This window comes from Notechis scutatus, chromosome Z (genome assembly GCF_049901735.1).
Source record: "Notechis scutatus isolate UNSWTSFEM ecotype Mainland chromosome Z, rNotScu1.2, whole genome shotgun sequence".
Classification (NCBI taxonomy): domain Eukaryota; kingdom Metazoa; phylum Chordata; class Lepidosauria; order Squamata; family Elapidae; genus Notechis; species Notechis scutatus.
The window spans coordinates 66,965,748-66,985,096 of NC_142025.1; the positions used below are offsets into that span (position 1 = coordinate 66,965,748).

Sequence of the window (19,349 nt, forward strand, 5' to 3'; positions counted from 1 at the left end):
AATTTCTATTTGAAAGTTTTTTTTTAGAAGTTTGATGAAATGATAACATCAAGATTGTTGCCTATGAAGATTGAAAAGTTGCTCATGAGGATATCAACTGGATCCACATTATAAACATATCTAGAAAACAGCACCATCAAATGCAATTTTATGTGCAATTTTAAATCATTACATTTAGCAATATTTTGAGTACTGGTATCAAAACGAACGTTCTTTTATACTTCATATAAAATACAGAATCATCAAGAGTGGCTCTCAAAATAACAGATCACTGTGTGCACACTCAAATATAAAAGACTGAAGATCTAAACTATCTCCAATATTGATAGAACTATTAAGTGTGATTGTCAGATCTTAATTTTAATGAAGCATTGTGTGTGTGTGTGTCTCTGTGTGTGTATGTGATAAACACTGTTTCCTGAGAATTAAATACCAGGATTGATTATTGCTACACTGATCTGTCCATGTTTTAACAACCATTAAAAACCATCTCCTCAAAATACCTTTCATATTAATAAAGGAGAAAGCTTTCCTGGTTATGTGCTCCAATTATCAGCTCTTTCACTGTAAAACAGTAATAACTTACTTAATGCTTCTTCATTTGTTGCAATACTTTAAATACCCATTATCTTTGGATGAATGGTAATTTTATTGTATCTTAAATTAATAATTAGGAAGGAAGAAAACTAGAGGAAGATTTTGGTTATAGTTTCCAGAAGAATGAAAAACATTCTCTTGTAAGATCAGGCTTGCAGATTATTTATTAAATATACTGATGACAGAAAAGGTTACCATCTGAACCCAAGCCAACAAAACAAAAATCAAGAATAGCAAAAGTAAACTTTGCCTTTATATATTCCTTCCCCCAGTAAAAATAAAATAAAATGGGAAATATATCAAAGATATAGTATGGAAAAGACCTGGTTTGGTACCGCTTTCAGAGATACATGACAATGACTCAGAAGCTGGACATGAGTCACTAATTTGATCCCATTCTTAAAAATACAATTTACATTTAACAGAAAAAAAGCACAGTGTTCAAATTTCAAGAGATTAATATTTTTTCTACACTCGCCATGTCCCAGGATTCCCATTTTACAAAGTTAAACTAAGGACATCCACAGAAAGTACACAGGATGATTATAAATCACAAAAAGTGGTTTCTGTAAAATAGAGTAAAAAGGGTTGGGTTTGATTAAGTTGGAAAGGAGAATATTAACGAAAAATAGGTTAGCTATCTTACAGTATCTGAAAGATAACACAATTGAGCCCAAATTTCCGTGGCTAAATGAGATATTTGTTAAGTAAGTTTTGCTGCATTTTCTGGCCTTTCTTGTTACAGTTACTTCGTGAATCACTGCAGTTGTTAAGTGAATCTGTCTTCTTCATTGACTTTGCTTGTCAAAATGCTGCAAAAAGTGATAGCATACTGCAAATATCATAATATGAGTCAGTTGCCAAGTGTCTGAATTTTGTCCCACGACTATGGGAATACTGCAATGGTTGTATGAAAAATGGTAATGTCATTTTTTTCAGTGCCTTTTTTTCAAATGGTCGCTAAATGAACTGTTGTTAAGTCAAGGATTACCTCAATGTGTTTTTTAATATTCCAGAAAGTGGGACGAGAAACAATGGCTAAAAATTGCAAAGAAGGATATTTGCTAAAACTTTTTAAAATAATTTTTAAAGGTGAGACTACACTGTAGTGGAAGAGATTGGTTCAGGTGGATTCTCTTCCCCTGCAGTTTCTTCAAAGAAAGTATGATATATATTTTTTCCATGTATCCAATACTGCATGTTCTATACCAGTGATCCCCAACCTTTTACGCCATGCCCGGTATCCCCAACCTTTTTTATGGCGCGGCCCAGTACCGACATCAGCTTGGGTGCCGCATCTTGTTTTGATGAAAAAGCTTCCGGTGAGCTTTCTACCCGGAAAAGCTCACCGGAAGCACTTTTTCATCAAAACAAGATGGCGGCGCCAGCAAGCCAGCTGCCCGGTAGGACTTGTTCCACGGACCGGTACCGGTCCGTGGACCGGTGGTTGGGGACCCCTGTTCTATACTACTGAAAGTTGGACTTGGTTATGTAGCTACCTAACTAAAGCTATGATTTTGTAATTGTTTCATCAAGCAACAATGAGTTTAGTTATTCAAGTTATTTAGTTTGTACTACTGTTATCATTGTCACAAGGACCATTTTAGTTTCTTGAATTCAGATATATCCAGAGAATTGTTAAGACAAGTTCTATAGTTAATAAAGAAAAAGTTAGAAGACTGGAATATTTATACAAACTAAAGTATCAGTGAAAGGGAATATTGGGTGAGAAATTATTATCCAAAATAAAGTAGAGGAGATAGTCAAGGGATCAATGATAGCATGGGCCAAAAATTTGGGGCATAACATTGAGTTAGAGGAGTGGGAAAAAATATGGAATACAAATCATAAGATAACAAAATTGGCGGCCTATAAAGAAAATCAATATAAAATGTTTTACTGCTGGCACTTGGCACCCTCAAGATTGGCTAAGATTTACCCTAACTTACCCTAACTTAGATCCAAAATGCTGGAAATGTGGACAAAAACAAGGTACCTTCTATCATACATGGTGGTTATGCCCCGAAGTGAAAAAATACTGGAAGAAAATACAAAACTTCCTTCAAACAGGATTTAACTGGAAATCAGACAGAATTTACCCCAGAATTATTACTCCTAGGGGTAATTAAAGGTAAATATAATAAAAGGATAAAATATTTGATGCTATATATAACAACAGCAGCCAGAATAGCTTTTGCGCAATGCTGGAAGAAAGAACACATACCATCCGAAGGCCTAGTGATCAAAAAAATTCTTCAGTGTGCGGAAATGGATAGGATGACTATAGAATTAAAAGGAAAAGAATATTCTGAATTCTATGCAATATGGGGGAAATGGTATGACTAGATTAAGGAAAGAAATAAGAAAAGAAAATGTATTATATAGTTGTAAAAAGTATAGAAATGGAACATAAAGACAATATTGATATGTAATGTATTTGTATAAATATACAAATACATTACATATCAATAGTACTGTTTATTATTGATTGGGACATGTAAAAAAAAGAAAAATCAATAAAAATTAATTAAAAAAAGAAAGGGAACTATGGGAGAAGAAACGATTACAGCAATGGTTCATGCCCCACATTTCCTAGTCATACCACAACTAACTGTAATGACCTACTACATACTGACTTTACAGAAGATAACGTAGAAAAGGCACCATGTAACCTAAAACCATCCCTATCTATTGGCCCTGATGCATTATGTGCATACTTCTTAAAAAAGCTCTCCTCTGCCATAGCAGCACCCCTAAGCATTATATATGAGATATCATTCAGAACCAGCTCCTTACCAAACCTATGGACCTTAGGGTCATCCCTATCTTCAAAAAAGGTGACCCCAGCCTGGTTGAAAATTACAGACCAATCTCACTGTGTTGTCTCATGTGCAAAGTCATGGAATCAATCATTAACCAATTCATCACCCTCCACTTAGAGTCAAACAACCTACTCTCCAAAAAACAATTTGGTTTCAGGAAAAAATGGTCCTGCAATCTTCAACTCCTACACTGCAAAAACATATGGACTACTCTATTTGACGAGGGTAAAGCTATAGACACAATTTACATAGATTTCTGCAAAGCCTTTGATTCAGTGGTACATGAAAAACTACTGTTAAAACTAAACTTATACGGCATTTCTGGATCCCTTCATAAGTGAATTACTGTGTTCCTGTCAAACAGGCAACAAATAGTAAAAATAGGGAGCACTATATCAAACCCTGCTACAGTTAACAGTGGTGTCCCTGAAGGCAGCGTTCTAGGACCCACACTTTTTATACTCTATATAAATGACCTTTGCGATCACCTTATAAGCACCTGCATCCTCTTTGCGGATGATGTAAAACTATTCAACACCATCGACAATGCTACTGTCCTTCAAAACGACCTTGATTATGTGTCTGAATGGTCAAACAATTGGCAACTCCAAATCTCAACCAACAAATGTTCTGTCCTACACATTGGTAAAAAATATCAGTACACCAAATACAAACTAGGAGGATATGACCTCGTTGATGATCCTCATTCTGTCAAGGACCTTGGAGTTCTCATATCAAATGACCTAAGCGCCAGAGCTCACTGTAACAGCATTGCCAAAAAGGCATTAAGAGTTGTAAATCTAATCTTATGAAGCTTCTCCTCTGGAAATATCAAATTGCTAACTAGAGCATACAAAACTTTTGCCAGACCAATACTTGAATACAGCTCATCAGTCTAGAATCTGCACTGCATATCGGACATTAATACAATAGAGAGACAATCCAGTAGTATTTCACGAGAAGAGTACCACACACTTCTGCTCGCAACAGAATACCCTGTATTCTGTTGAGATTTTGGGCTTGGGCAACCTTGAACTATACTGCCTATGGTTAGACTTAAGCGTAGCACACAAAATTATCTGCTACAATGTCCTACCAGTCAATGACTACTTCAGCTTCAACCACAACAATACAAGAGCGCACAACAGATACAAACTCAATGTAAACCACTTCAAACTCGATTGCAGAAAGTATGACTTCAGCAACAAGAGTGGTCAATGCCTGGAATGCATTGCCTGACTCTGTTGTTACATCCTCTAACCCCCACTCCTTTAACCTCAAACTAACCACTATTGACCTCATCCCATTCCTAAGAGGTCTGTAAGGGGCATGCATAAGTGCACCATCGTGCCTGCCGTCCTTGTCCTATTATCCCCATTTATTCGTACCTATTTCCTGTATTCTTACTCATGTTTATACTTATACTTATTATCTTGTAAGTGATTGACAAATCAAATCAAATAAATAAATAAAATACAATGGGGAGAGATCATGTAACAGTTTCAGAACATAACAACCTCTTCAAAAATGTTCTGAATAAGAAATAGAATTAATCTGGAGATGAATGAATGAAAAGCAAGACTTAATCACCTTTTCTATTTTATTTTGAGAAAAGAAATTGGGCAACTGTATCCCTACTGCTGGGGAAAAGGTATCACCAACATCATCTTGATTTTGGTTTCAGAAATTATCACATAATGTATCAAGCAGCTCAGTTTTTTATAAAGAGTGGACAGAAACTTTCTGGAATTTATGGAAGAATGAGTAGGGTGTGCTTTATATAATTAATATATGGATTATGAAAGCCAAATGACTCCAACTAATCAAGTTTTGAATGGTCTACACAGTAAGATGACATTTATCTGCACAAATATCTTACTGCAATATTAATGACTTGAAATTTTGAGAATTTGGATATCTCACAGAATAATTTAAAAGACAACTAGTAGCTTAAGTAAATATCCTTAGAAAATATGAATCTTATACAATACAATGTAGTAATTAAGAAGATAAATGAAAAAATTCAAAAAGATGAAGACAAGAGAACAATTAATAGGTGAAGGTTTTGTTTGTGATTGGTTTAATACAGAATTTTTGAAAGATTTAAACTTGACAAAAAGTATTGTTTTAAAAGAAAAAAACTGAATTGGCATCAATTTATGTTCTGGAGATGACCACTTGATTGCTAAAGTATATTAAATGATACTGAAGATAAAGTTGGAAGGGAAATATGTAAAAGACTGCATGGTAAAATAAGCAATTTTGGGGGGTATAATATAACGCTAGATAAATGGAAGAATGTATGGACTAATGGACTAAAATTACCTTGAATAATAGTTTGAAAGAATAATAATAGAAGAATAATAGTTTGAATTTTTAGCAACCATGAAGGTCCCCAGTGACAGTAACCTTTTCCTCATCCATAACAAATTGAGCTATATTTTTGTTAGATGCAGATGAATATGAGATAGTAACGTTCCTTACTTTTCCTTTTTTTTAGCTAGCCAGAAGCCTAATATTTAAAACCTTATGTATAGAAATGAGAGAAGGTACTTGTGAGTAGAACAACAGAAGTGATAAGTAGATGAGATGTTTGGATTACCATAGCAGAAAAAAAGTTGATCACAAACATATTCCATCTGATCAGGTAAGGAATCCTGGAGAAAATAGAAATAAATTTACACAGATAGAGGAAAATCTCCTAATGTATATAATGGAGAATGTAATGGTCAACTACAAACTGTGGAAGATCTTTTTTCCTTATGAAGCCATAAGCAGAGACACTGAGAAGAGGCATCAGGAGAATTAGAAGCAGGAACAATTGTCATGTAGGGTGTGAGAAACTCATTACTCTTAGTATGTTAACTTCTATAGTACTAGTATGTAATCTCTACACTACTATAAGAAATTATGAATGAACATAGCACATGTTCCCTGGTGTTGCTATAAGGAACATAAACTTAAAATGCTTACAAGTATCTCTTCCCACAGAAGACTGGAAAATTTGAAAACAGTAGGAAAGACAAATGGAAGACCGTACTAATCTCTGATGTCTGATTAATTACTGGCTTAATTTAGGTCTTAGCAGCAATGGGGAATATATGCAGCTCATGATTGAAGATAGGTAAAACGGACCTGCCAGATATGCTACAATCAGCAATCCTCACTTTCTTGTGTCAAAAGTACTGATTATATTATCTAATGTGATGCTGAAATTTTTCTAAGAAAATAAGCTCAATGAACTTTAATTCCAAATAATATAAACTGATTTTCACCTAATGTTTCATTATCTATGAAGTTGGGGAAAAAACTATTGGGGAAAAAAGTTAGTGAGTGTGATAAAGATCTAGCTAAGTTATCATGTATCATTTATCCTGGAGGGTTTTTCCAGACACTTTCCAACTGGCTAGATATCTAACTAGTTTAACAGAAGTCTGTTTTGGTGCAACAATGGAGAGAACTGAAAACTAAAGATGGATTTTCTCCTTGATCTCATATAAGTGGATATTAAATTTTCAGACTAAGATGAACAACCTTTAGCTGCTATTTACTAGGAAATTAAATGGTAATGATTATTTATATTTTTTATAGAACAACCTCCAAAAGTTAAGGATACAGGAAAATTAATGATAGATAGAAATCAATATGCTACAATGGCCATAAACTAATTTCAAATTATAACTAATTTTAGGTCAATTAATGAAACAAGCTTCTGACCCTTCCGGTTGCATGGCTTCGCTGGCAGCAGGAATTCGCGACAGCTCACGATTCCTGCTGCGCTTGCTGGCAAGGTGTCCCCGATCCAAATGGGTCTGGGGGATATGGCTGCCCTGTAGAGGCAGCCGAAGAGAGAGGGGATCCGGACAGGGGTTTGGGGGTGTCGCAGACCCCCTCCCCAGCCGGAAAAACCCCTTTTTCCCAAGGTGGTGGAGCGGCGGTCAGTGATGGCCGTCACAAAGAAGCCTGCAGCCGGGTAAGATTTGTGCTGGAGGAAGCTGGAAAAGTGAGGGAGCTTACTGAGCCGAGACAATAACAACTTTTAAGTATCCTGTAAACTGAACTGCTTGAATTGCCTGAGGATATATTGTTTCCCAAAGAAGATCGGAAAGCTGCGCTGAGCTGAAGGGGAAGCTTTTTGTTTACTCTCCCTCCCCATAGAAATAACAGACGGAGATTTGGAAAATCTACTTGGGCACCGAAGGTAATTTACTTTGAAACTTAAAGCCAAGGGACAAAGGATTTCTGGACATTGGATTTAAAAATCTTAAAATTCCTTTTATTTTTTACAAGGGGAAGGGAAGAGATAAAGACTTATTATAAGATTGTACTGAAGGAGATTGCTTTAAGCCTATAAGAATAGGATTAAAAGACATGAAAACTTCTAGAAGATAATCTTGGAAGTGTGTATTTGAATTCTACCCTAAAGGAGGTGAAAAGATAGAAAGAAAAAAGTGTTAAATGAAACTGTTTGCTCTGATTTCGCTTGCTTTGTGACTTTGAGATTTCTGTGAAAGCTTGTTAAAAAAAATGGGATTAAAGACATTAGGGTTGCATTAAAAAAGAAAGAAAGAAAAAATGGCATTATCTTTTGAAGGACTATAACTGGAATTTCAAAGACTGAAAATAGAAGCTAAGGGCTCTTCTGGATCTATCTTTCATTTTTTGGACAGGATGAAGGAGAAGCCATCTTTATGGACATACGCACTTAGTGGAGGAAGAAAAGCGGAAGGGGGGCAAGGAAAAGATGAACTTAGAACTTAAAAAAGCAACCAAGAAAAAGAAAAATGAGATGAAAAAGCGATATGATGTCAGAAAGTAACAGAAAAGAGAAATACAACAGAGAGGGAAGTAAGAGAGTGAAATTGGAGAGATGGGGGGGTCAAAAAGTTAGAATGGAGAAGAAAGAAAGGGGAAAAGGAAAGAGAAGTCATAAAGGCTTTAAACAAGATCCTAAAAAATGAATTTTTTATTTTTTTTCAGAGATAAGGGGTGAGACAATTTTTTAAAAAATGATTCTGCAAAAGTACATAAGAATGCATTGTAGATATTAGTATTTGAAGCTGACTTAGAAAATTAGAATATTATATGATTCAAAAATGTATTAATTATAGAGTTTAATTTCTTATGAAATATTATCTCTACTGTTTAAGAATTAATAATAGAATTTAATTTCCTATGAAACATTGTTTTTACTATATTATAAATTTAATATTTCTTTTTTTACTTGTTTTTAGTTTTATTATTATTTATCAAACTCAATATTATTTGTGTGTTTTATTATTTTGAAATGTAATACTTTGAATGTACGGAGCAGAATCGGCACGGAAAATATGTTTATTTTAAGTGTTATTTAGGGGGAAGATAAAAAGTTGTCATACTTCAATTTGGGTTTACAGGAGAAATATTGTATTAGATAGAAAGGAGAAGTAGGTGATTGAAAGAAAACGGACCAAAGATGCAAATGTAATTATTTAATTGAGATGGAATAAATAAAACAGAATTAAAAGAATGAATAGGAGAGAGAAAATATATGGAAAATTAGAGAATGCTAAATAAGATATGAGATAGTATATTAAGTGAGTATAAATTTTGATTGATGTCTGTATAAAAAGAGTTAACTCGGGGTAAGCCACCTTCTAAAAAGAAGTTTTATGTATTTATGTTTTGTGTAATGTCTGTTTAAGTCTGATAGGATGTGGAAGAATACTAATGAAAATATACTAAGGCAGAACAAATATGATTAAAAAGATATGAAGTTGATTAGACAAGATAAATATATAAGTGTGATAAATTTGGAATTATCTTCTTTTCAAATAAGATGGTTTATTTGTTTCTTCTAGAAAAGATATTTTATGTCACTACATCCTATGTTTTGTTTGTGTGTGTTAAAAAAATTAATAAAGTTTGTTTAAAAAAAATGAAACAAGCTTCTGTAGAAGGTGACTAAAGAACATTCTCTTTTTAATAGATAGGTGCTAATTTTAATAATATTTAATAAAAATATAAAAATATAAAAGTCATGTAAAAGAGATCAACTATCACAGAAAACCTTAACAAACTATACAAGATATAATTAGCTTTATTTGATTGATTTCCATTTCAAATATAAACTCTCTCTCTCTACACACATACCCATACATCCCACATCATTTAATTCTTTGTTACCTCTTGACTCAATAGTAGTAACTGAGAGGGATCCTGGACTCCTAATGGACAATCACTCAAATGTGAGTCAACAGTATGCTGCAGCTGACAAAAAAGCCAATGCAGTCCTAAGTTGCATTAATAGAATCCAGATCATGTGAAATGTTAGTACCACTTTATAATCCCCTGGTAAGATCACACTTGAAATATTGCATCCTGTTTTGGTCACCATGATGTAAAAAAAGATGTTGAGACTTTAGAAAGAGTGCAGCAGAGAAGAGCAACAAAGATGATTAGGGGACTGGAGGCTAAAACATACAAAGAACAGTTGCTGGAATTGGATATGTCTAGTTTAATGAAAAAAAGAACTAAGGATGACATGATAGCAGTGTTCTCAGGGTTGCCACAAAGAAGGATGAACTATTCTCCAAAGTATCTGAAGGCAGGACAAGAAGCAATGTATGGAAACTATTTAAGGAGAGAAGCAACCTAGAACCAAGAAGAAATTTCCTGACAGTTAGAACAATTAATCAATGGAACAACTTGACTCCAGAAGTTATAAATGCTTCAAAATTAGAAGTTTTTAAGAAGAGATTGGAGAACCATTTGTCTGAAATGGTATAGGGCTTCCTGCCTGAGCAGTGGGTTGGACTAGAAGACCTCTAAGGTCCCTTCCAACTTTGTTATTCTGTTATACTTTAAATGAAAATTGAAAGTACTTTATTAAAGACATTTATATTGAAGTATTTATACATTGTGTCATTAAAATCTTGGTTTTATTGCATAATTAATATTTACTATGAAAATATCATTGTTGGGGAGAGCAGAGCTGGTGTCGCGGCGGTATGATGTGTGAACTTGATCCTCCAAGATCGCCATCGATATCTCCACTGCTGGACGGTTCCGACAGACCTAAACTGTCCCGTAGAGACAGTGATTAATTAAGGCATGTCCTGTCGATCCCAGGGACATCGCAAAGTCCCTGGTCGATCCAGGAAAAGCTCTTTTGCCGGCGGCGGAGAGGCAGCCATTCAAGCTGCTGAAGCTAGGACAATTCCGGAACGGAAGAGATTGAAGGAAAGTGTGTCAGTTTGGTGAGATGAACTTTTACTTATTATTGCTTGAAGAGAACACCCTGAAAGATTTAAAGTGAAATTAAAAGTGTAGAGAAAAGAGTTTAAGCAGCGAAATTAAGCTAGTTAAAGTGAAAGGTTTTTTCCCCTCCTTTTTTTGAACTTTGAATTTGGTAAAGCTACTGAATTTTAAACTGGACTGGTTTCTTTAAAATTTTCCATCTTTGTTTTTACTTTTTTTAAACAATTTTTTGAAAGTCTGTTTTGGTTAAGACTCTTCTTTTGGATTTGAGTTTTACTTTTACTTTTTTTTAAAAAAAGGAAGGATTTCATTTTCTCTTTTTGTTCCTGGTATTGGATACATGAGGGGGGAATGAAAGTGAAGGGGGAAAAAAGTAGCGCTGCCATCTACAGGCTTGGATATATTGTTTCTTTCTTTCCTCTGTTTGTGCTATACTTAAGGACTTTGAGCTTTGCACTGGAAAAGATAGTGGGATGAGCATGGCAGATTGTTTATGCAGGTGCCCTTCTGTGAAACTATAAATAATTAGAGCGAGTTGAAGTTGAAAGAAAGAAGATTGAAGTGACCTTGAAAATACTGGAACTAGAAACATTGAGTTGATTTATTAAAGAGCCTTGGATACTCAGTGGCAGTGGCTGGCTTAACTTTAGGTTATTTTTCATCTCCTTTTTTACTCTCCCCCCAGCTGGATTTTTATATTTGGATTTCAACCTTCTATTCCAGAAACTAGAATGTAAATTTTTTACCTTTTTTTATCCTCTTCCTTTTCTCTCTTTTATTAAGAGAAATAATTGGATTAAGATACATAAGTGCTTAAAGATTTTTCTTTTTCCCTTTTTATTTTTTGGAGTGGCAATTGCCTACCTGCGCTCCTTTTTTTTCTTTTTTCTTTTCTCTTTTTTCTCTCTCCCTCTTTACAGGCAAGCACTACAAGATGAGCAGAAAGACAACAGCCCCAGCTTCCAATAGCCTCTTCACCATCTGGAGGACAACGGTCAATATAGACAATCTTACAACAGGAGAAAGAGAAGGAAGTGACATTACAGATGATTATGCAAGGAATTCAGAAGATTGAAAAGAGAATGGAGAATATTGAGCAAAGAACTGAAAAGACAGATGAGAAAGTAGAAAATATTTAACAGATGATGATGAAATATGAAGATAGATTGTAAAAAATTGAAGAAGAAGATACACAAAGGACAAGAAAATTGGAGATATTGATACTCGATTGAGCGATGTTGAGAAGGGCAAGTGCGAACCATTATGATGGCAAATTTATAGATCAGAATTCTACTTAGGATTTCAAAATGTAGAAGAAGGAAAAGGTGAAAATCTTGCTGAAATAATGACAGAAATATTGGCAGAAGCATTAGCGATAACCAAAGAGAAGATGATGGATGGGATGGATGAAGTGTTCCATGTCTATACAAGATATGCAATGAGAAACAGACTACCAAGAGAAGTTCATATCAGATTCACTAAAAAGATTATCAAGACACAGATACTGCAGGTAGCAAGAGAGAAAAATTTAAAGTATAAAGATAAAGAAATTGTGGTGCTGAAACAGGTACCAAGAAGAGTAAGAGAGATGAGAAGAGAATACTTATTTTTGACCAAAGAGCTACTTAAAAGAGGAGTAAACTACAGATGGCTGATGCCAGAAGGCTTCTTGTTCACCTGGCAGGAAAAAAGACACAGAATTGACACAGTTGCAAAAGCTGAGCTATTCTACTTAGAATATTTCAGAGGAAAGGAGGAAGAAGCAAGAAAGGAAGAGTCATTAATTGAATTTCAAGAGGAGTGTATAGCAGTAATTGAAAAAGAAAAAGAAGAAGGTGCAGTAGGTGGTGTACCCAGAGAGCAACAAGAATAAAGACCTACTAGAGCAATAAAAACCCCTCACAAAGCCTAAAATGGAGGAAAGAAAATTGATTACGATTAACACAAATGGACTTAATTTGGCTACTAAAAGAAGGAAAGTATTTCACAAATTAGAAAAATTAAAATTTGATATAATTTGCCTACAAGAAGTACATATCAAAAAACAACATGAATATATAGTGAAACAAAAAAAAAAGTGAAATTATTTACGTCGCTGGCACAAACTAAAAAAGAGGTGTGGTTTTATATATTAAAGATACAATTTCGGCAGAATTAATTTACTCAGATGACAATGGAAGGATTTTGATGGTGGAAATAATGGACAATAATGTTAAAACATTTTTAATTGCAATCTATGCTCCAAATGATAACCAAGAAGAATTTTACAGGAAATTACATATGAAAATAATTGAATTGGACATGTTAATATTTTTTATGATGGGAGATCTTAATGGAATAGTTAATGATCAGTTGGACTATAAAATGCAGAAATCAATGAAGAAAGCTAGAAAGATACTATCAAAATATTTCTTTCGAATAACTGAAGAATTTAACCTAAAAGATGCATGGAGAGAGAGAAATGTGGAAAATAAGCAATACACTTTTTACTCAAACAGACATGCATCATGGTCTAGAATAGATATGATATGGATGTCAGCAGAATTACTGGCCAACATACAAGAGATTGAAATAGAAACAAGCACCTGGGCAGATCATAATCCAGTGATAGTTATTTGGGAAGGATATAAGAGGAGATTTGATGGACTTTAAATAATATGATATTAAAAGAAAAAGACTTTAAACAGAAAATAGAGAAATAACTTGTTTTGTTTTTTAAAGAAAACAGAAAAGAGGATACATCTTTACAGAATCTCTGGGACACGATGAAGGCCTACACAAGAGGCTTGATAATAGACTACACAAGGAAAGAAATATAAAACAGAAAAAGACTTTCAAAACATTGGAGAATGATTATAAAAGATTAGAAAAAGATCTACAGAAGTCTCCGCAAAAAAAGACATTAAAAATAAAATGGATATAATTAAACATAAAATGGGACTAATGGAAAAAGAGGAACTAGCACAAAAAATTAAAAATGCTAAACAGAATTACTTTGAAGATGCAAATAAACCAGGCAGATGGCTAGCTTATAAATTGAGAAAGGATAGAGAATCAAGAAGAATTAGCCAATTAATAAATGAAGAAGGACATGTTTGCTATGGAAATGAGGAGAAGAAAAAAAATATACAAGATTACTATGGAAAATTCTACTTTCAAGAGAATATTCAAGCAGAAAAAGTTAAGCAATATTTACAGAAAGTGAATTTATCTCAGATACCTAAAGATATTGAAACAATGCTAGAAGGAAATATAACAATGATGGAATTAACAGAAGCCTTAAAAAAACAGAATGTTGGGAAAGCACCAGGTCCAGATGGCTTACCAGTGGAGTTTTACAAGACTTTCCTGGAAATATTGAATCTTCACCTACTAGAAGTTATGAATGAAGTTATGCTAAAGAAAAGAATACCCAAAACATGGACAGAAGCATATATTACACTTATACCGAAGGAGGATACAGACCTGCAGCAAGTTAAAAAATTACAGACCTATATCCCTATTAAACTCAGACTATAAAATTTTTGCTTCAATTTTGGCAGAAAGACTAAAAAGATATTTAAATAATGTTATCCATATTGATCAAAATGGATTCCTGCCAAAGAGACAAATCAAAGACAATGTGAGAATTATTTTGGATACTCTGGAATACTATGAGGCGCATCCTGTAAAGCAAATGGCCTTGATGTTTTTAGATGCACAAAAAGCCTTGGATAATGTGAGTTGGCGATTCAACTTATCTCAATTGACACAAATGGGCTTTGGTAAAAAAATTATTCAAGCCATTGAAATGATATACTATGAACAAACTGCAAAGATATTAGATATAAGAAAAGGGACAAGGCAAGGTTGTCCACTGTTGCCCCTGCTGTTTGTGTTAACATTGGAAGTGTTGAAAAGAAATATTAGAGAAGATAAAGAAATAAAAGGAATGAAAATCAAAAAGGAAGAGTATAAATTGCAAGCTTTTGCAGATGACCTGGTATTCATATTAGAACACCCATTGGAAACAGCACCCAAACTAACAGAAAAAATAGAAGAATATGGAAAAGTAGCAGGTTTGAAAATAAATAAAGATAAAATAAAGATATTAACAACGAATATGTTAGCAAGACAAAAGAAAGAGTTGGAAGAAGTTTTAGAAATACAGGTCACAAACAAGGTTAAGTATTTAGGGATATATATTATACCAAGATGTAGCACACTGAAAGAGGATAATTATCTTAAACTCATACAGCAGATTGCGACAGATTTGACAAAATGGGGAAATTTACAATTATCATTGATTGGGAGAATATCTACATTTAAGATGAATGTATTGCCTAGAATTTTATATCTATTCCAGGCAATCCCAATCCAACTAGGGAAAGAGTTTGTTGAAGACCTAAATAGAATTGGGTTGAAATATATCTGGCAGGGCAAAAAAGCAAGAATAAAACTAAAATTGTTACAAGATGCAAGAACAAGAGGAGGGTTTACCTTGCCCAGTTGGGAGTTGTATTACCAGGCGACCAATTTGATGTGGGTAAAGGAATGGATAACATTAAGGAACAGTAGACTATTGACCTTAGAAAGGCATGACTTGCTGTTGGGATGACACGCCTTCCTTTGGTACAAGGGAACCAAAACACAGGGGTATTTTAGAAGACATTACATCCGAGAGGCACTGTTTTTGAATTGGGAGAAGATAAAAAGACAATACTATTTAAAAATTCCATTATGGATATCCACTATTGAAGCTTTTTCTTATCCAATAATATATAAAAAGGAACAAACAGTTAGATATGGTGAGATATTGAATGAAAAGGGTGAACTTAAATCTATGCAAGCGTTGGAAGAACTAGATGTAAAAATGAACTAGTTTTCATATTTGCAAATGCAATCCAGATTTGACAAAGATGTTAAAACAGAAGGTATTTATGATAAGTTGACTGATTTAGATAAAATCTTGATGGGTACTGATGAAAAGGTAATTAAAAAACTTTATGGACATTTATTAGAATTTAACCTGGAGGAGGAACAAATTAAAGAAACGATGATTGCTTTGGGGAAAATTTTTGGATATGGGATTGATTTAGAAAAATGGCAAAAATTGTGGTCTCAAAATTATAAAATGACAATGTCAACTGCATATAAAGAAAATTTGTATAAGATGTTTTACAGGTGACTTCTAGCCCCGACAAGACTTGAGAGAATGTTTAAGAATAAATCGGATAAATGTTGGAAATGTCATCAGATACCTGGTTCATATTACCATATGTGGTGGACATGTTCAGATGCAAAAAAATATCAGACTAAAATCCACACATGGTTGGAAAAAATGATAAAACAACATATAGACTTTAAACCAGAGATGTTTTTATTGGGAATTATATCGGAAATATACAACAGAGTTGAAATATTTGATTGTAAATGTTTTAACAGCGGCCAGGATTGTATTTGCTAAGAATTGGAAAAACGATAAAATACCTATGCAGGAAGAAGTTATTAAAAAAATTATGGACTGTGCTGAAATGAGTAAATTGACATTTGAAATTAGAGAACAAGAAGATAAACAATTTTATATGATATGGGATTTGTTTTATCAATGGTTGGACAAAAAGACATGGTAATGTAATAGATTAGACAATTCTTTGATAGAAATTTAATATACTGATATAAAACATAATATAGATATATATAACCATTGGTTGAAAGTATAACATAAATTTTAAGATAAAATTTGGAATATCTCGTATAAAATGATGGAATAAATAGTTTAGTCGTGGATGATTAATAACTGATAAATATATAAGCATATGTTATTTTGACAATGTGAAAATTGATATAAACTGTGAGTAATGACTACAAAAGGATAGCACAAAAGATTTGTAACCAACTGACACACTGTATGTATATAAAATAGAAGATGGTTTTATGTTTTTATGTTTTGTATGTGTATGTTTGTTTTTAAAAAAATAAAAACTGTTTTTTAAAAAAAGAAAAGAAAATATCATTGTTTATTTAATAGATTTTGAATGAGAAATACTGAAAGAGATCTGAAAGTCACAATGTTTAATTATGTTATAGCCAGTGCTATTGCACATGGAAGGCATTGTTTACCATTGTCTTGTCTTAGTTAAATTGCCCTTTACAAAAATATACTAGGCTTTAGTTTCATCCCCTATCTGAATAAAGCTGTAGAATATTTGAGATGAAACCTATTTTTAATCAAAACATTCTATCGTCGTGAGATTTTTCAGATGGAGGAATTCTTGATCTTGTTTTGCTGGGAGATAATATTTTTTCTATTCCCCATAGAATTAAGCCAATCAAATGTAAATAACAAGGGAGCATAACTACTTTGTCAGTCAAATCCTCTCCATTTTACTGCATTTCCTAATATTAAATAAAGTTTATGAAGCTTATTCAACTAGTCTTTGCTAAAACGTCAGAAATAGAATAAAAGAAACCAAATATAATTCTCTGCTTTCAGATAAGGCGTGTAGGCAAAAAGTGAGTAGGAACTAAAAATGGACAATAGAAAAATGAATCAGCATTCCTTTATCTTGCATAAGTAAATGAAATCAATAATACTTATTCCTTTCTTTGGGGATTCAAAATATATAGAAGATCAATCAAATAAATCTATCAGCAGGGCATTTATTTTGACCTGAAAATAAATTGAGATCACTGCTCAGCAGTCATCAAAACATACAAAAAATGTGGTTCTATACAGCACTATTTTCTGCATTACCTATTAACTGTATTATTACCCCAAGTGCCTTCCTAGAATAATGGTGGCAACTCGAGAGCAAGCTTGACAAATGGATTTTAAAAAGAGGGACAGAAAGACCAAATGATAAATATACCTATGATAAGAAAGAGGCCTTACCCGGATATAAGCATCCTGCTGGTTTTTGGCAAAGTACAGCATGTTGTCCAGGGCTAGCATTCCTGGGGGAGTCTGAGTAAAATCCATTGCTGGGTTTACATGATTCTGCAAAACATAGAATGGGTAACATTAAAGAAAAGAAAGAGATAGCAACATGTTTGTGTTGCATTCATTATGCTACAAGAAAACATTTAATTTTTAATTTTTATTTATTGTTTTATCCCCCCATACCTTTAGGACATCCTCCCCATACCTGCATTTTAGGACAAACAAATAAATATTAGGGACAGGAGCAGGGATGGGATCCGACCAGTGTAACTACCGGTTCGGTGATTTTACATTTTGTGTGCACATGCGCACTTTGCATGGACACGCGCATGTATATCATCGTCATCTAGCTGCCTGGACAGCCCGCGGGTGCGCAGCAGTTGAAAAAGCACTTTTTTTGTTTTTCAGAGCGAACGGTTCTACAAAAGTGGACAGAACCAGTAGAATCCCACCCCTGGACAGGAGAGATGTAACAATTTTGTCTTATGCCTTTCCCATACTTATCTATTTCCTTTCTTTCAGTTCATGTGATTGAACAAAAATATGTTGGCTTACTCTGTACTTCTCTAATTATCAAAAAATATTGACTAATGTTGTTTTTAAAAAAGGCCAGCATCATTTACTGACAGGTAAAAGCTCCACCTGTACTCAAGTCAGATCTTACTTCTCTTAGAGAGACTTGAGACTTGATAAGACAACTATAGATTTAGTTAACCACCAAACTTGGTTCCAACACTTCAAGATTTATCTGGGAGGTGGGGAGCTGTTATGAGGTAAAGCAGGGAGATATTTCTGTAGAACACCTGATTCATGAAAGAGTATTACAAAATAAAACTCACAACTCTATCTTGCTCTATCATTTAATTTCCTTTCCACAGTTCAAACTCAGAGCCTGAAGTCAGACAATGCTCATTCAGATAGTACACCTGATCCACAAATGACAGAATTAAGTTCCAATCCATCCACCAGATTAGCCTTGGGAGAATCTCAGCAAAAAAAAAAAATCTCCATTTAAATCCAGCTATTCTCCATTTTCCAAGATAGTCAACTAATCAGCAGGTGATGGAAGTAGGAGAGGATATAAATGGATCTTCCCTTTTCTCATACCTCCCCTCATGCTACAGAAAAAAGCAAAGAATCTATTTTGAAACATTGCACTTTTTTACAATAGTAGTACAGCAGAATTTTTAAAAGTGTAAAAAAACCAGCAGCAGACACAAAAATTTATCCTCCATTGCCATTAATGCTTCTCTTGCCATCACATCTGAAGGTTGAAATAATGTTCTTAACTCAACAGGCCTCTGGTCATATGCCTCTTGTCCCTCCACTCTCTGTGTACACTCTCATGAGTTTGAATTGAAAAGCAGGAGGCGCTAGTTTAAAAGGAATGAACTTTTCAATTGCCCAAAGCAAAAAAGCTCTATAATCGGGAACCAGCAGGGAAGAGGTAACAGTTCAAATGAACTCAGCAGGAGCTAGTCACTGAGAGTATCATCACCAATTGAGAAAATACAGGTAACAGGTGCCATGAACTATGCCATAAAAGGGGGGAGAACTGCTTCAACACTGCAACACCTGAAGTCAAATATATGATGTCTACAGTGACATCACAGAGAGCTTGTGATGAAGATGTGTTAGTAGGTCAGAACAGAAGGGTTACGTTGTTCTAAAATATTTATTGACGTAATAATAATTTGTACCAATGTGCTCCTGGTAAAGCATGGGAGCAATAACAAGATATTGCAAAGTATTTTTTCAGTAACAACTTT

At 33.9% G+C, this 19,349-nt stretch overlaps 1 protein-coding gene across 11 annotated transcripts in view; it reads right to left on the reverse strand.

The window, feature by feature from the left end:
- ELMO1 (engulfment and cell motility 1) overlaps positions 1-19,349 on the reverse strand; it is a 536,034-nt gene that overhangs the window by 219,281 nt on the left and 297,404 nt on the right. For all 11 annotated transcript variants that reach the window (XM_087947669.1, XM_087947675.1, XM_087947674.1 and 8 more), the window contains one exon: positions 17,533-17,637. In XM_087947669.1, the coding sequence (XP_087803795.1) occupies positions 17,533-17,637 (105 nt within the window). The remainder of the gene's footprint in view (positions 1-17,532; positions 17,638-19,349) is intronic.